Raw genomic sequence first — 16,852 nt, forward strand, 5'->3', positions numbered from 1 at the left:
AGAAAAATAAACACCGGTATTCGGTATACCGCCCAGCACTAATTACAACTGTTCCATATAATTTAGTACCATGAAATTTACTAAAAATACAAAATATTAAATAAAATCATTATGACACTAAAATATAATACATTTATTTCAAATTGTTCTAACCCGCCACACGAGGAGCACCAGAGTTCACACCACGACTATAATGATAACAGGTTAAACTATCAGTGTTTTATACTGTGGCTGCGACTTTGCATTAGGATGCTTTAATTGTTATTTATATTGTTTCATCTTAAAATAGCCAAATGCAACTCCATTGATGATTGTGTGTATATATATATATTATTAATCATGCAATTATTTGCACATGAATTGAGTCCATATCAGCATATGCACATTTTGACACATGCTTTTGCAAACATGTTCTTATGATGCAATACAGAAAATACAATGCAGATCAATGTTTTATAAGTTATTCCCACACACAAATGATTACATTTATTATGTTCTCATGGGTTCCTCTGATGAACACTAGATGGAGCCACAGAATAATTTTCCCATCAGTCAGTGTTTTTTATGGAAGTTATAAGCGGCCATGGATTATTATTTTTTTCCTTCTTGTTTTCTCGTGATTACTACATAACAAGAGTTGTTTTCTCGTGATCACGACTTATTTTTCTTGTGATCTCGACATAAAGGTTACACAACTATTGATGAGGAGTTGTATACTGTACGCGTTTGGGACTTTCTTTGTGATCGCTATAATTTGTGCAGTTTATTACTGACATTTAATTAACTTATACATTTTAAATGCTTGAATAAATATGATTATTTTGCTTGAAATTGTTTGTTATCTTACGTTATTACTGCTGCACGACTCATCACTGTTTCTCATTTGTAATGTGCATCTTTCTTATTTTTAATAATATCGTTTGGAAATAAATGTATATTAAAGGGGTCATATGATGCGATTTCACGTTTTTCACTGTAATTATCATCGGGCTTTTTTCTTTAAATGTTCAAACACTTTCAGACACTTTTATAAAGCTCTTTTTATATAATGCTCAGCACATTTAATGAGAAGTGGAAACTCAGGAGCCACACGTCACAATGTTGTGATGAACATAATACAGTTTTAGATGTATATTTGTGTATTTGTACCAAGTGTCTTATTTTATTGAGTCACCGCAGACTTCATATTTCACATTTATTTTATTAAAATAACAAAAAGCAACAAAAAACAAAGTTAAGTGTTTCATAAAACACATGTATTACAAAGTACAATACTCATTCTATAGATCTGCAAACCTAAAAATAGAGCAGTTTCATGTTTAAATGGATTTTAAAATGCTCCAAAAAACACTATTTCAATAAGAGTACAAAATGAGACATTAATATATAACAGATTTACACATGCAGTACAACAAAATCTGATACATAATCGCAGGAATTTGCTCTAACGTTAAAATTCTTGCACAAATATGTCGACCCCCTCAGTAGCTGCCTTTGTATTTACATGATTAATAATCAAAACAAACTCCTTTTACCATCATTTTCCTTCAGGGGTCTTTTCTCCCTGTTGTACCTACAGTATATCAGATGTTTTCTCATAAATTAATATTGTATATTGTTACAATGTTAGCAAGTAACTGAAGCTTCTGCTTTCAAATATTTATCTTAAAATTAATTACTAAGAATAAGCCAAGTGCGAATAAAACATTTTAGTGGGGCTGGGTTGACGATATTGATTTCTGGATTTTAATCAATTCTCATTTTAATGAATCAATATGGATTCTTTAGGTACAGTCACATTAGCGAAATTTCACAAATCCATCCAAATACACACAAATCCATCATGAAAAAAACTTTTTTAAAGTGGTTGTGAACTGCCTTTTTTAAATATTTTGTACTGTTCTCTGAGGTCCACTTATGTTATCAAGATTTTTACATTAAAAAAATCATAATTTAGAAGTAATAGTTTTCTGTCCTGTTTTAACCCCCCTCATCAGAGCACTTTGAATAGGCACGGAGGATTGCTGCTGCACAAATAGCATATAAAATAACCCCGTAGCAGATATATACAGGTGGAGCTGGGGAAGGTGGAGGCTACAAAATGCTCAAGTGGATGCTAACCAGCCATATAAATGTAAAGCAGCAAGAAGCAAGCTCATTGGCTGTATATGCATCATGAACCAATCAGCTTGTGCCAAGTCATTTAACGCTGTGAATATCATCAGTTACGTTAACAACCCATCACCTGCGCCATCTAGAGTTTCATGCCTGAACTACACATGTATATGTGATTTCACCACCGCATACAATCGAGTACAGGGCAATACATGAGATGGTCTTCAGCATCGTAAATCCTTAAAGTTTTTAATATGTACAGTTTTTAAACAATGTTAAAATAGTGTTAACAAATCAAATGTTGTTGTAAAACTGTTGTCATGTTACCGGTCATGTTATGACTGAAACTATATATGTTTCATTTGGTTGTGTGCATGAGTCATTTTTTATGGCTGATGTTGATGTTTCATGATTTGTGTTTTCTGCACAGTTTCGTCTTGTGGTGCTCTACACTTCATTCTGGCGTCTAGTGTTGCTGTAATGCTGTATTCATCAAAATGAGCTGCTCTTCTAATATGCTTTTCTCAAACAGATTTCAGTCAACTTTCATTCATTATAGAGAGTTTGTTGCTGTGGTCAGGGAGGATTCAGATGTGCAGCACTTTGATTTGACATGACATTGTAGGATTGACGAGGATGTCATCAGTTGTAGTTGTCATAGAGTAAATTGACTTGATTGAATTGATGATGCTGTATTCAAGTTGTGTGTTTTAAGTACACATGATCACTGGGAATAAAACCCACTTTTAAAAATTTTGTTGTTAGAACCATACCAGTACATTTTTATAGATTTTAGTAGTTTGCAGGTTTTCACGCAGGTGTTTTTAGTGTACATTATGTCCGACTGGTTAAACTGTGTTGGTCAGTCAGGCGTCTGAGCTGTTGTTACTCAGTAAAGGCTGACTGGACTCTGCAGCTGATTCTACAGGTTCTGGACAATCCAGGATTGTAATCGGACTCTGATCACCCGCTCCAGGACCGAACAGAGGAACGACTGATCCAGAGAATCTGCTGCTGATGGTCAGGAGATGTTTTCTCTCTGTGACGTTGTAAAATGACAGCTGACCGTCATCATAATCTAACAGAACTCCCAGTCGCTCAGGTCTCGGGTTCAGTGAGAGTATAATTGATTGGTCAGTGTTGGTGTGAAAGCCATGAGGACCGTCTGAACACAAGAACCAGAAACCAGCTGATGGAGTTAAAGCAGATCTGTGTTTTGAAGCAGAACTTCCCTCTTTCACCACACCAATTAACCAGTAGTGTTTGGGAGGATTAGGGGAACGTACCAGATCCACCTCCCAATAGTGACGACCAGAGGTGAATCTTTGGGCTCCAAATGCACATAATTCATATGGAAATCCCTCATCAGTGTGATTATATCCTGGACCGTCCCTCATGATTTTACAGTCCTTAGAAACCGTCAGATCTGGATGTAAACGCTCACGGTCAATACTGATCTCAACTGTGAGGAAAAAATACATCAGCAACCATTATTAATCCTTATGTATAATTTTATATGAAATGATATTTACACACACATGCATATATAACTGAGATTACATCATACCTGCATGTCTCCTCAGTTCTTCCATAGTCATGTCTTCCACAACTAAAATGAAAAACAAGTAATTTGAGATTTTAGAGAGGAAGAAAACTATAGCTGTAGTTAACATCTGCAGTTATCGGTATCTAAAAAATTAAGTACAATAGTCCAAATATGAGAAGTGAATGATGCTGATGTGACTGGGAGTGTTGATTCCAGCTGTTTCAATGCATTATGAAAATTTTCCATATTTACACATTTGATTACATTGTTTTCTCAGACACACATTTATTGCATAAATAATGTATATGAGGGCTGTCTGGAAATTATCTAGCCATGTAATATGAAAAACAGAGACATTTCTTGAAGAAGATACAAGAAATATTGTACGTAGGACAACGATGCCTTCGGACCTCACGCAGTTCTCTCAGCTTCTCTGGGAAATCCTTTGTTGGAATTGTCATCATCTGTGTTGTCATATTTTTCTGAATCTCATCAATGGCCTGAAATCTCTTCCCTTTCAAAGGTGATTTTAGTTTTGAGAAAAGCCAGAGTTATAGGTCTCCAAATCTGGACTGCAGGGGGCTGAGTCACTACAGGTCAAACTAACTCACGGACGGCACACTGTCACGATGAAGCTGTCTGCTGCAGCCGTTTTCATCATATTGCATCTCTCAGCCACTATATCCTGGACAGCACTCTTATATTGTGTTTACAATAGTTTGTAAAATATAAAATTGCGTTTAAGAGAGTAGAATAACAAAACTGACTGTTTTGTTGCTTGTTCATTTTATTTCCACTCATCTACACCATTATTACACTGAGAGCCACCAAAACCTTTTATTTATTTATTTTCTACTGCAGTATACATGTAGATGTTTATGTTAGCAGTTACAGTTCTTGTAAAAGTACAGCACAGAACAAACATCTTCAATTACCTGCTTTTGTCAGTTTCTCCATAGTTCCCTCCTCACAATCTGAAATAAGAGAAAACATCAGTGGAAGGTTTAATTGTTAATCTACTTCACAAATTCAGACTCTGTAAAACACATTAAATGACACTTTAACCCTCTCAGGCAGAAAGACAAACTAAATCTTTTAATTTTTTTATTTATTTAAATGTATCTCAGAATCATTTCCATGTTATCTGCCATGTGATCTGAAGTTACTCTGTATGCACTGTGGATCTGGTGTGTAACCAGCACATTTCATACATAATCATAGTGTTTAATGTCCAAGACAAGAACATTTCCCTTGTAAAATTCATTCATTTCTAATGATATTGTATGTGTAAATTTTAATCAACCTAGTGTTAAGATTTTTATGAAATAGAAAGAATGCCTGAAAGGCTTCATCTGATTCATGATTGTGTTCAGATGTTAAATGAAGTTCATGTTACTCACTTTCTTCAGCTGGTTTCTTCCCTGCAAAACAGATCAGAAATATCAACACATGAGGTGATGGATACAAAGCCTGAAGATGAAAATCTGAAGCTGAAGTCTGCTAGTTACCTGTGAGTTTCTCTCTGTGTTTGTACAGCATAAAGCCAACCAAACCCAGAAGAGCAGAAATGAGAAGAGTGAAGAAAAGAGCCTTCCATGGACCTGAAGAAGCATCTGAGAAACAGAAACCAGACGAATCTAAACACATTCAAAATATATAAACCATAACAGTAAAGTAGAAACATATTTTGTCATAACTTCGTCAACATAAAAATCTTGTTCGCAATGACTTTCTTCTTCAAAAAATTAATTAAAAACCTTAAGTTACAGGACAAAAGTACTGGAATCTGTCACATGCCTGGAGTTGAAGCAAAGTTGGTCACATTCTTTTAGATATCTACAAATATCCATGTTCTCTAACCTGAAGGCATTATGCCCTGTATATTCAGTCTTCCTTCTTTTAACTCTCCAGTTCTGATGGACAGTGAACAAGAGACCAGTTGAGCGTCTGAGCGAGAGACAGCCGTCCAGCTGTGGACGGAGAACATCCCGTCTGCTCCACGACTGTGAGATGATCCTCCAGGACGGAGAACCCTTCCATCATCTGATGTCCACGTGACGCTGGGCTCTGGATACCAGCCGCTGGACCTGCAGCTGATGTTCACACGTCCATCATCAAGAGGCTTTGGAAACAGGACAGGAGTGGATCCTAAAGCTGGAGGAGAGAGAGATGTTCAGATCCTCTACAGACACAAACACTACATTCAGGAAGTGTATTGTTTAAAACACTAATACTGTTCTGATTTTTGAAGATTAAAGATTAAAGCAGCTTAACATGTACATTCTGTCATTTATTCAACCTGTGGTAAACCGACAAGACTATACTATCCTATACTAAGGATAGGTCTATATATATTTGGACACAGGCACAATTTTTATTATTTTAGAACATATTCAAGCTACATAATGTTATATAATGAGATATAATATGAGCTTAAAGTACACACTCTGAGCTTTAATTTGAGGATGTTCTCATCACAATCGGAGGAAAGGTTAATGAATTACAGCTCTTTAATATGTACCTCCCCCTTTATCAAGGAACCATGAGCAATTGGACAAAAGCTGTTTCATGGACAGATGTGGGCTATTCCTTCATTCCTACATCAGTTCAGCAGGTAAAAGGTCTGGAGTTGATTCTAAGTGTGTCATTTGTATTTGGAAGCTGTTGCTGTGAATCACATCATGCGGTCAAAGGATCTCTTCATACAAGAGAAACAGAGGAAACAAAACAGATCCATCAGAGAGAGAGAGAGCAGGAACATTAGGAGCCAAATCAACAGTTTGCTATATTCTGAGAAAACAAGACCGCACTGATGAGCTCAGAAACATAGAAAGACCTGGATGAGTGGTGATGATCGGAGAATCCTCTCCATGACAAAACCCTTCACAACATCCAGCCAAGAGGAGAACACCCTCCAGGAGACAGACACGTCTACAATCAAGAGAAGACTTCACCAGAGCAAATACAGAGGCTTCACCACAAGCTGCAAACAAGACCAGACTTTGCCAAAAAGCATCTAAAAAACCAGAGCACTTCTGCAAAAGCATTCTTTGGACGCTGAAATTAAGATCAATTGCAGCAGAAGGCTTGGAGCTGATGATCAAAGCACAGCATCATCTGTGAAACACGGAGCAGTGATCATGAGCTGCATGGCTTCAGTGGCTCTGTGTTACTGCTGTTCAGTGATGATGAGACAGAAGACTGAAGTGTATAGAGATATACTCTCTGCTCAGATTCAGTCAAATACAGCAAAGCTGATTGAGCGGCGCTTCAGAGTACAAATGAACCAAAACAAGCAGCAAAAGCAACCCAGGAGTTTGTGAAGGTAAGAAAGAGGAATATTCTGCAATGACTGAGTCAATCTCCTGATCTCGACCCGATCGAGCAGCGTTTCACTCGCTGAAGACAAAACTGCAGACAGAAAGAGCCACAAACAAACAACAACTGAAGTCTGCTGCAGTAAAGACCTGGCAAAGCTTCACAAAGAAGAAACCCAGGCTCTGCTGATGTCCAAGAGTTCAGACTTAAGACAGTCATTGCCTGCAAAGCATTCTCAGCAAAATATTACAAATTAACATTTTATTTATGATTACATTGTCCAAATATAGGTATATGGACATAACTGTATACACACACACACACACACACACACATATATATATTTATACATACAGGTGCAGCTCAATAAATTAGAATGTCGTGGAAAAGTTCATTTATTTCAGTAATTAAACTCAAATTGTGAAACTCGTGTATTAAATAAATGCAATGCACACAGACTGAAGTAGTTTAAGTCTTTGGTTCTTTTAATTGTGATGATTTTGGCTCACATTTAACAAAAACCCACCAATTCACTCTCAACAAATTAGAATACTTCATAAGACTAATAAAAAAAATGGCCTTCTGGAAAGTATGTTCATTTACTGTATATGTACTCAATACTTGGTAGGGGCTCCTTTTGCTTTAATTACTGCCTCAATTTGGCGTGGCATGGAGGTGATCAGTTTGTGGCACTGCTGAGGTGGTGTGGAAGCCCAAGGTTTCTTTGACAGTGGCCTTCAGCTCATCTGCATGTTTTGGTCTCTTGTTTCTCATTTTCCTCTTGACAATACCTCATAGATTCTCTCTGGGGTTCAGGTCTGGTGAGTTTGCTGGCCAGTCAAGCACACGACACCATGGTCATTTAACCAACTTTTGGTGCTTTTGGCAGTGTGGGCAGGTGCCAAATCCTGCTGGAAAATGAAATCAGCATCTTTAAAAAGCTGGTCAGCAGAAGGAAGCATGAAGTGCTCCAAAATTTCTTGGTAAACGGGTGCAGTGACAAAAACACATTGGACCAACACCAGCAGATGACATTGCACCCCAAATCATCACAGACTGTGGAAACTTAACACTGGACTTCAAGCAACTTGGGCTATGAGCTTCTCCACCCTTCCTCCAGACTCTAGGACCTTGGTTTCCAAATGAAATACAAAACTTGCTCTCATCTGAAAAGAGGACTTTGGACCACTGGGCAACAGTCCAGTTCTTCTTCTGCTTAGCCCAGGTAAGACGCCTCTGATGTTGTCTGTGGTTCAGGAGTGGCTTAACAAGAGGAATCGACAACTGTAGCCAAATTCCTCGACACGTCTGTGTGTGGTGGCTCTTGATGCCTTGACCCCAGCCTCAGTCCATTCCTTGTGAAGTTCACCCAAATTCTTGAATGGATTTTGCTTGACGATCCTCATAAGGCTGCGGTTCTCTCGGTTGGTTGTGCATCTTTTCTTCCACACTTTTCCTTCCACTCAACTTTCTGTTAACATGCTTGGATACAGCACTCTGTGAACAGCCAGCTTCTTTGGCAATGAATGTTTGTGGCTTACCCTCCTTGTGAAGGGTGTCAATGATTGTCTTCTGGACAACTGTCAGATCAGCAGTCTTCCCCATGATTGTGTAGCCTAGTGAACCAAACTGAGAGACCATTTTGAAGGCTCAGGAAACCTTTGCAGGTGTTTTGAGTTGATTAGCTGATTGGCATGTCACCATATTCTAATTTGTTGAGAGTGAATTGGTGGGTTTTTGTTAAATGTGAGCCAAAATCATCACAATTAAAAGAACCAAAGACTTAAACTACTTCAGTCTGTGTGCATTGAATTTATTTAATACACGAGTTTGAGTTGAACTACTGAAATAAATGAACTTTTCCACGACATTCTAATTTATTGAGATGCACCTGTATATTTAAACAGGCACTATTGGGCTACAAAATATCCACCGATATATTGTGTATATATATTTTTATATTTTGTATTTAATTTAAAAAGGTTATAACATGATTACAGAATCAAGAAGTAAATTTATTTTACAGATTTATCAATTACATTTAATTTCAGTAGTCCACTTCAGACATTCTTCTAACTGTAAGTAACTTTGCAGCTACATGCCAACAAAGTGTTATTCTTTTATTTTATTTTAATATTTTTTTTCAAATGCATTTATATTCAAATAATTTGTTTCTAATAATTTTAAATATTATTTATAAAGAAGTTTTTATGCATGGGAGTTTTCTGCAGTCTTAAAATTAAATAGCATAATATCAAATATATTGGTTTTATATTGGCCATCAGCCACCCTGCTCTTTATGATATCGGCATTGTTACTGCCAGAGTGTTTTTTTTTGCATCTGTCCACTAGGCGGTGTTGTTCCGCGGTTTCGTCTTTTGGCCTCCCCTTTCTACAATTTTACTTCACCCAGAGCCAGGTGGTTGTAACATTATGGGGGCTCGTCTATAAGTTTAGAAAGTTTTGGTAAGATAATTTGGTTGAAGAGATAATTGAATGAGTTTGATTAATAGTTGTTATGAAATGTTTTGATCGATTTGGGGAGTGTTTGCATAATGCCACATTCAAAGTTTGGCTTTTGATTTGGATAATTTTGCTGGGACTGGAGAGGAAGGAATTGTCCTGCAGTCAAAGCATTAAGGCTTTGACGGTGGGTTAAGCTCTTTTGTACATGACCAGAGGTAAGTGAGGTTTTGCACTCTAATTGCCAAGAAGTATTAATGAGGCGGGTAAGACCGTCAGAGCCACGCATATTCCTGTGTTAGGCTGTAGAGCAGCAACGCTGTTTTTTTATTTTAGTTTGTTATTTTAGTTTTTTGTTTTTTGGTACGTCGGACGCGGGTAGACGGATTAGCCGTTGAGCTGCAGGTGGGCGTACCGAAGACTAGGGTTGAGTTTATTTAGTTGATGTCTTAGTTATATACGGGACAGCTATTAATTTCTTCTGGCATTATAGTGCTGTTTATTTGGCTTTGGTTTATGCTTATTTTGTTTTCCTCTGGTCTGTGCATTTTAAGGAGACTTGGTAATGTAACATGGCTGACGAGACATGAGACGTGCGGATCCATCTGCAAGCTTTTTATTAGGCAGAGACGTGGTCGTACAGGCAGGGTCAAACAATGGCAAACAGGTATGGCAGGGACAAGACAAAGAGCAATCCTAAGACAAGCGAAGGTCGACGATCGGCAAACAGTATCCAGAGGGGCTAGGCAGAGAGATAATCCAGGTCAAACGGGCGAGAGTCCAGTAGGGGTGCAAACAATATCCAATCGGCAAGGCAAGGGTTAATCCAGGGAACACAGGCTAGCAACAAACACAGGAGAACAGGCAAGACTAAGACATTAACAAGGGGTAACCGCAAACAATACTCAGCGACGAGGGAGAGAAAGTCCATGGCTTAAGTAGGGAGTGTGATCAGTGTGTGCGTGGGATCAGGTGTGCGTGTGATTGGTGACAGCTGTGATCAGTGTTGGATGATGGGAAATGAAGTCCATGTGATGTGGGGTGTGAAAATCCATGTGGTGAGCGGGTGACCTCTAGTGGTGAATGAACGGAAGTGCAGACCAGATTCGTGACAGGTAAAATGGCAACCTTCCTTACTTTTGGCTTTGAGAAGTTATAAATCGTGAAGTTTACGTAAAATGGATAAATTACAAGATTTTTTTGGCTGCTCCTTCTGTAGAGGGATTGAATGGGCGTACAAAAGAGCAATTGTGCAAAGTAGTTGAGCATTTTAATTTTGAGGTAGCGGTAAATAAAAATACAAAATTAAAAACTTTTCGTGATCTTGTAAAAGAGAAATTGGTAGAGCGGATGATTTTAACTTTAGATACGCAATCTGAAGAAGCGTCACCTGAAAGTACTTCAACGCCGCTTGTTATGACGGGGAACAGAGCGGATTAACTTTTGAGCAACAATTAGAAATCTTGAATTTGCAGAGTAAGGATAGACAGCTAGATAGACAGCTGGAATTTGAGAAAATGCAAGCTCAAGAAAGAGAGTGTGAACGGCAATTTGAGAAGTTTAACAACTTGTGAGAGTGAACAAAGAATTCAGGAAGCTAAATTAACTCCGGAGGCAGAACGTTTGAAACTAATTGCCGAGGGGAAAATAGGCAGTATAAGTGTTAGCTCCTCGGGTGAGCAGTTGGTCGCAAACACCGCTTTAAATATTACAAATATGACCAAGTAGTTGCCTAAGTTTAACGGAAAAAATCTAGACGCTTTGTTTTCTCTGTTTGAAAGTGTTGCCGATGATCGGGGTTGGAATGATGCCAAATGTACTCTTTTATTACAAAGTGTTCTGGAGGGTAAAGCTCAAGAAGTGTTTTTCACTCTCACCAGTAGATCGAAGGGATTATAAAATTGTAAAAGACGCTGTTTTAAAAGCTTATGAACTTGTCCCTGAAGCTTACCGACGTGTGAGTTACCGTAACTTATCTGGGAAAAGTAGTGGGACAGGGGCAGGTGCGTCCGATACGGGAAAAGGTGCGCGCTGTTGATAGTTTCCCCGCTCCTACTACTAAAAAGGAGCTGATGAGATTTTTGGGGATGATTGGATATTATCGCAGTTTTTGCACAAACTTTTCGACTATAGTTGCTCCGCTTGCTGACCTGTTGAAGACCAAATGTAAGTTTGAGTGGTCTTCAAATTGTCAGCAGGTGTTTGAAAACGCGAAACTTTTTTGCTGAGTACTGCTCCTGTCTTAGTTGCTCCTCGGTGGGATCGAGTGTTCCAGATCCAAGTTGATGCAAGCCGGGTGGGTGCCGGAGCTGTATTGTTACAAAAAGATGACGATGGAGTTGATCGGTTAGTTTATTTTCTAAGAATTTTAATTCGTATCAACTCAATTATTCCACAATTGAGAAGGAAACGTTGGCTTTAGTGTGGGCATTGCAGCACTTCGACGTGTATGTAGGAGGTGGCTCAACGCCTGTAGTTGTGTTTTCAGATCACAATCCGCTCACGTTTTTACAATCTTTGTGAAGCCCTAACCAGCGACTTATTCATTGGGCTCTATTATTACAGCCGTACAGTTTAGACATATTCGAGGGAGGGATAATGGATGAGTTTTATGTCAACAGTCCTCAATGATGGTCCTCATTATGCAAAAGAGAACATGGAGGAGAGAATTTCAATGTTTGGCTGAACGATTTAATGAGGTGTATATCCTTAGAAAACAGTCTACTCACCCATGATTTTGAGAACCACATCTTCACTGTCGTATGAACTTTCTCCACTCACATAACAGCGAAATGGACCTTCATCCTGAACGCTGAGTTTCTCCAGCCGTAGAGAGACGTCTCCATCCTTCAGTCCACCAGACTGATCTGACCGCAGAGACAGAGAGGTTCGGTTCCTGTACGATTCCTCCTGTGTGTCCTGGATCTTCCCGTGATTATAGAGCAGAACAGGGTTGTTGAAGTCGTGACGGTACCAGCGGATCTCCAGAGCTTCAGCGTTCTCAGGAGGAGAGATCCAGCAGGGCAGAATCACTGAGGATCCCACATGAGCCACTACAGGATCACCAGGAACCACTACAGTGAACGACTCTGACAGACACAGAAAGACAGTGAAATATCAATAGTCATCTATATATAATTTTTATGTATATGTGTGTATATATATATATATATACAGTGGGTACAGAAAGTATTCAGACCCCCTTAAATGTTTCACTCTTTGTTAAATTGCAGCCATTTGCTAAAATCATTTAAGTTCTTTTTTTTTCCTCATTAATGTACACACAGCACCCCGTATTGACAGAAAAACACAGAATTGTTGACATTTTTGCAGATTTATTAAAAAAGAAAAACTGAAATATCACATGGTCCTAAGTATTCAGACCCTTTGCTGTGACACTCATATATTTAACTCAGGTGCTGTCCTATTAAGTGATACATTGATCATAATTAATTAATTTATCAGGACTGAAAATTAGTCACACAGAAATAAAGCAATGTGAACTACTATTTCACAAAAGAAAGAGGACAAATAGGCCTACCCTACTTATTCAGTAGAGTCTGTTTCTGTTTATTAGTAGTCACAGTATACATCACGTTAAGTAAGAATGATCATTTCTATATTTTTCCATCAACAATACGACCTGAGTAGCATGTTAATGGCTAGCGTGCATAGTCTTTTGCATCACTTATAAATATTTCTGCCTTGTATGATGAACATAATCCACATCGGATCAAGTTATTTCAAACACTCGCTGCTGTCTGAAAGTGAGTTTTGAGCTAAAATTATTTCAAGTCTTTAATGCTGGTGTTATAGCTGTTAACTTTATGAAATGAAAATGATCTGCAGCGCTGACGCTCTCCAGACGCAGAGAAACGCCGTCTTTGTTCATAACCACTCCTCTAGCCCCAGCTGGCCCGCTTTGGCCCAAGGTTTTCGTCGGGCCAAAAAACCCCGGCCGTTGGCCCCGAGGAAGCACCGACGAGGCACGATCAAGCCCCGGAAGTGACAGTGGAGACGCGACTGGCCCTGGCACGCACTAGCACGCGCTAACACGCCCGCTTCTGGCCCGACAGTGGAAACACGGCTATTGACTGGCCTAAAGAGACATGGCGCAATATTTTGTAGACTGATGAAGCAAGATTGTTCTTTTTGGGTTTAGGGGCCGCAGACAGTTTGTCAGACGACCCCCAAACACTGAATTCAAGCCACAGTACTCTGTGAAGACAGTGAAGCATGATATGGGCATGTTTCTCATTCTACGTGTTGGGCCTATTTATTGCATTCCAGGGATCATCGATCAGTTTGAATACATTAAAATAATTAAAGAGGTTATGTTGCCTTATGCCGAAGAGAAAATGCCCTTGAAATGTGTGTTTCAGCAAGACAATGACCCCACACACACCAGTAAACCAGCAGCATCTTGGTTCCAGACCAACAAGATTAACGTTATGTGGCCAGCCCAATCTCCAGACCATAATCTAATAGAAAACTTGTGGGGTGACATCAAAAATGCTGTTTCTGAGGCAAAATCAAGAAATGCAGAGGAATTGTGGTATCGTCCTGCGCTGTAATACCTGTGCACAGCCGCCAGACTCCATGCAACACAGATGTGAAGCCGTTCTCAGAAACCGTGGCTATAGTTCAGTCATTCACAAGAAAGCTACATCTTCAAGCAGTTTTCAGTTTATACAGTAAATGCTTGACTTTGTAAAGAAAAATGCAGACACTGCTATTTTTTTGAACAGCCTAATATTCCTCTTTTTTTCACTTTCTGTAAAAAATGTTTTCTTCATGTTATGATTTAGAATATAATGTGCAATGTTCCCAATGCATGTGTGTGTGTATTGAAGTAAAAGTTATTATAAAGATTTTGAGCTTTACTCACTTTTTTAAACACACTGCTATTATTTTGAACACAACTGGATATATGAATGAAATTTCAGGTGTGGTCACATTTACCATTGTTGGACGAAATCATGGCCGAAATCCAGTCATTCACGCAATCAGTTTAACAGAAAGCCATATGGTTTGAAAGTGACTTCTATTTTTCATACATCGCTACACTACTGAATATAGACAATGGATGTTTTTTGTCAATGAAATTTCACTAATTTGAGTGCCACTTTACTAGTCACATTGATTATAAATCTGCAGCATCTTTTTCGTGAAAATAAATTAAGACTTAGGGGTACATAATCCACAAGGCAGCCTGTAGGCTATTTCTGGCCTTTAGATGTTTTTGAATAGCTGAACCCTAGCTACTTAAAAAATAAATAAATAAATAAAAAAAAAAATATATATATATATATATATATATACACAGTATGTAATCTTCTATATTATCCAATAGAAACTGATCGCATATGTAAGGGTCCTGGGATTCGGTGAGATGTTTCTAAAGTGGTGGTTCAACAAAATAAATTGTTAGAAGCTTTTCACAAAACTTTGGGATGCCCATTATAATGAATAACAATAATGATTGCATTTTAATATTTTTTTAGCATAAAATAACGTCTTATATCTATCTTAAACCAAGCATATTGTCATGTCCCAGAGGCACTTAACCCGAGTTTGTACTTGTACTATGTGTTCCTTTCTTGTAAAAAATAATATTCTAAAAAAATGCAAAATATTTTATTTAAAAAAACAGACTTTAAAGTTATGTCTCAGTCTGAACTCAACCCCGTCACATTAACCATTCTACACTTCTTTAATTGTGGTGCAGAAAATGGTTATTAGTATCATACTTTTTATTCGTATTTGTGAGGCATGTTATAGTCAACTCAACCCCGACCCATAAAATTAAGATGGACTTAATTATTACTTTTTCAACATTTTATTTTAATCCATAAGTATATACAATGTACTTATTTTATTGCTGCCATATATGGTCTACTCTCCTACACTACATGAGGAGCAGTGGCCGTTTTGAGTGAAAAACCACAACCCCGTCACAAATATATGTATTTCTTGGGGTTGTAAACTTGTGACAGTGAGTTATTTTCTTCATTTTCTTTATAATTTTAATGAAAAAATATAAAATAGTCATTTTCAGTAAATATATATACTCCAAAATCATGACAACTTTTTGTTTTAAATAGAATTTTTGACGTAGAAATTGTGCCCACATTTGCAGCAGAAAGACAGTGTTGGCCATGCAGACATGTAGACCCAGAAACAAGGGGACAATATGAGAGAGAAACACAACCAAAAACCAAATCCCATTTTTCCGTTACAGGGTTGAGAAAAAAAGATGTCTAAAGCAGAAGAAAAAAAACAGAAAATAATAAAAGGTCTTTAATGCCTGAGGTGTGAAAATAGGATTTTTTGGAGGTTTTATATTTGCCTAATGATGTGGGGTATTAAGAAGTTGAATCACATGTAGTTGAAAAACATGTTCCAACTTGAAATGTTACCGAATCCCAGGAATGGCCCATACATTTCGATGAATATGAATGTGTTTATCTCTTCGGGCCTGTGTGGAATATATGAACCTGACTGAAATCCAAACGTGTTTCTGGTGTTCTTACCTGAGCTCTCTACGAGGAGATTCAGCAGAAAAGCGATAATAATCGACGACATGCCTGTGAGAATACAGACAGAATCACATAAAACAATCTCTGAGGGAGATTCTTCCAGAATAAATGATATGAGACATAATCGATCATTATTGTCGTATTCAACGAGAAAGCAAGCTCACCGGAGACAAAGACTCGTCCGTTAAATCACAGTTATTAAATATATCTAAACAGAAACTGTACAATAGACGAAAATGAGTCAGAATTAAAACGTGCTCCCGATTTGCGTCTTTTACTTTCGCTTTCTAAAAATAGCGTCAGACAACGCCTCATACAGACGTCACGCGATGACGTGTGACGCTTTACATTCGGTGTAATTAGCGGTGGTTTTGTGAAATGATATACGCGGTGTGAAAACAGGATATGTGCGTGTTTTCTGTTGGTATAAGCTTCTTCAACACACAAACTAAATGCAAGCGAACCCATTTGTAAAATTCCCAAAGCTGTTCTTTTATCAGACTGATGAATCTTCCTCCACCAGAGGAGCTGAACGTCCTACTGTCATACATCGATCTATATATCGCGTATTTGAGGCTTTTCCCTCAGGTTATGTTCTTTCCAACAGGGAAAAAAAGACAACTCCTCACACCAGATCCACTTCCAGCAGTCATGATAAACTGCAGTTGCGGTTAAAGTTTTCTATGCACAAACTGATTTGACGAAAGTCACGTGACCGATTACTATCTCTCTCTATCCAACCACGTTGACGGATAAAAATAAGCATGTAACGACCACAAACGGAGCAAAATAGCGGATTAAAAGTACCGATACATCACTTAAAATGTACTCAAGTAAAAGTACACAATTTTTAAACTACTCAAAAAAGTAC

At 38.1% G+C, this 16,852-nt stretch overlaps 1 protein-coding gene across 1 annotated transcript; it reads right to left on the reverse strand.

Annotated features, from left to right (window-relative positions):
• Positions 1 to 1,181: 1,181 nt before the first annotated feature.
• On the reverse strand, positions 1,182 to 16,771 carry LOC131544709 (butyrophilin subfamily 1 member A1-like). The gene is made up of 9 exons (XM_058783102.1): positions 16,146 to 16,771; positions 15,976 to 16,029; positions 12,172 to 12,531; positions 5,522 to 5,815; positions 5,170 to 5,274; positions 5,062 to 5,082; positions 4,597 to 4,635; positions 3,683 to 3,724; positions 1,182 to 3,577 (listed from the first exon to the last, which is right to left on the reverse strand). The coding sequence occupies exons 2-9, from the start codon at positions 16,025 to 16,027 to the stop codon at positions 2,982 to 2,984; spliced, it is 1,509 nt and encodes a 502-aa protein (XP_058639085.1). The 5' UTR covers positions 16,028 to 16,029; positions 16,146 to 16,771; the 3' UTR covers positions 1,182 to 2,981.
• Positions 16,772 to 16,852: the final 81 nt, after the last annotated feature.

Source organism: Onychostoma macrolepis, chromosome 07, assembly GCF_012432095.1.
Source record: "Onychostoma macrolepis isolate SWU-2019 chromosome 07, ASM1243209v1, whole genome shotgun sequence".
Lineage (NCBI taxonomy): Eukaryota > Metazoa > Chordata > Actinopteri > Cypriniformes > Cyprinidae > Onychostoma > Onychostoma macrolepis.

Excerpts from the sequence above, each read along its gene's own strand:
- LOC131544709 (XM_058783102.1), bottom strand. The coding sequence starts at position 16,027 with ATGTCGTCGATTATTATCGCTTTTCTGCTGAATCTCCTCGTAGAGAGC. Across the intron at positions 4,636-5,061 it reads GAAGAAACCAGCTGAAGAAA|ATTGTGAGGAGGGAACTATG; the intron begins GTGAGTAACATG and ends CTCTTATTTCAG. Across the intron at positions 3,578-3,682 it reads AGAACTGAGGAGACATGCAG|TTGAGATCAGTATTGACCGT; the intron begins GTATGATGTAAT and ends TTTTCCTCACAG.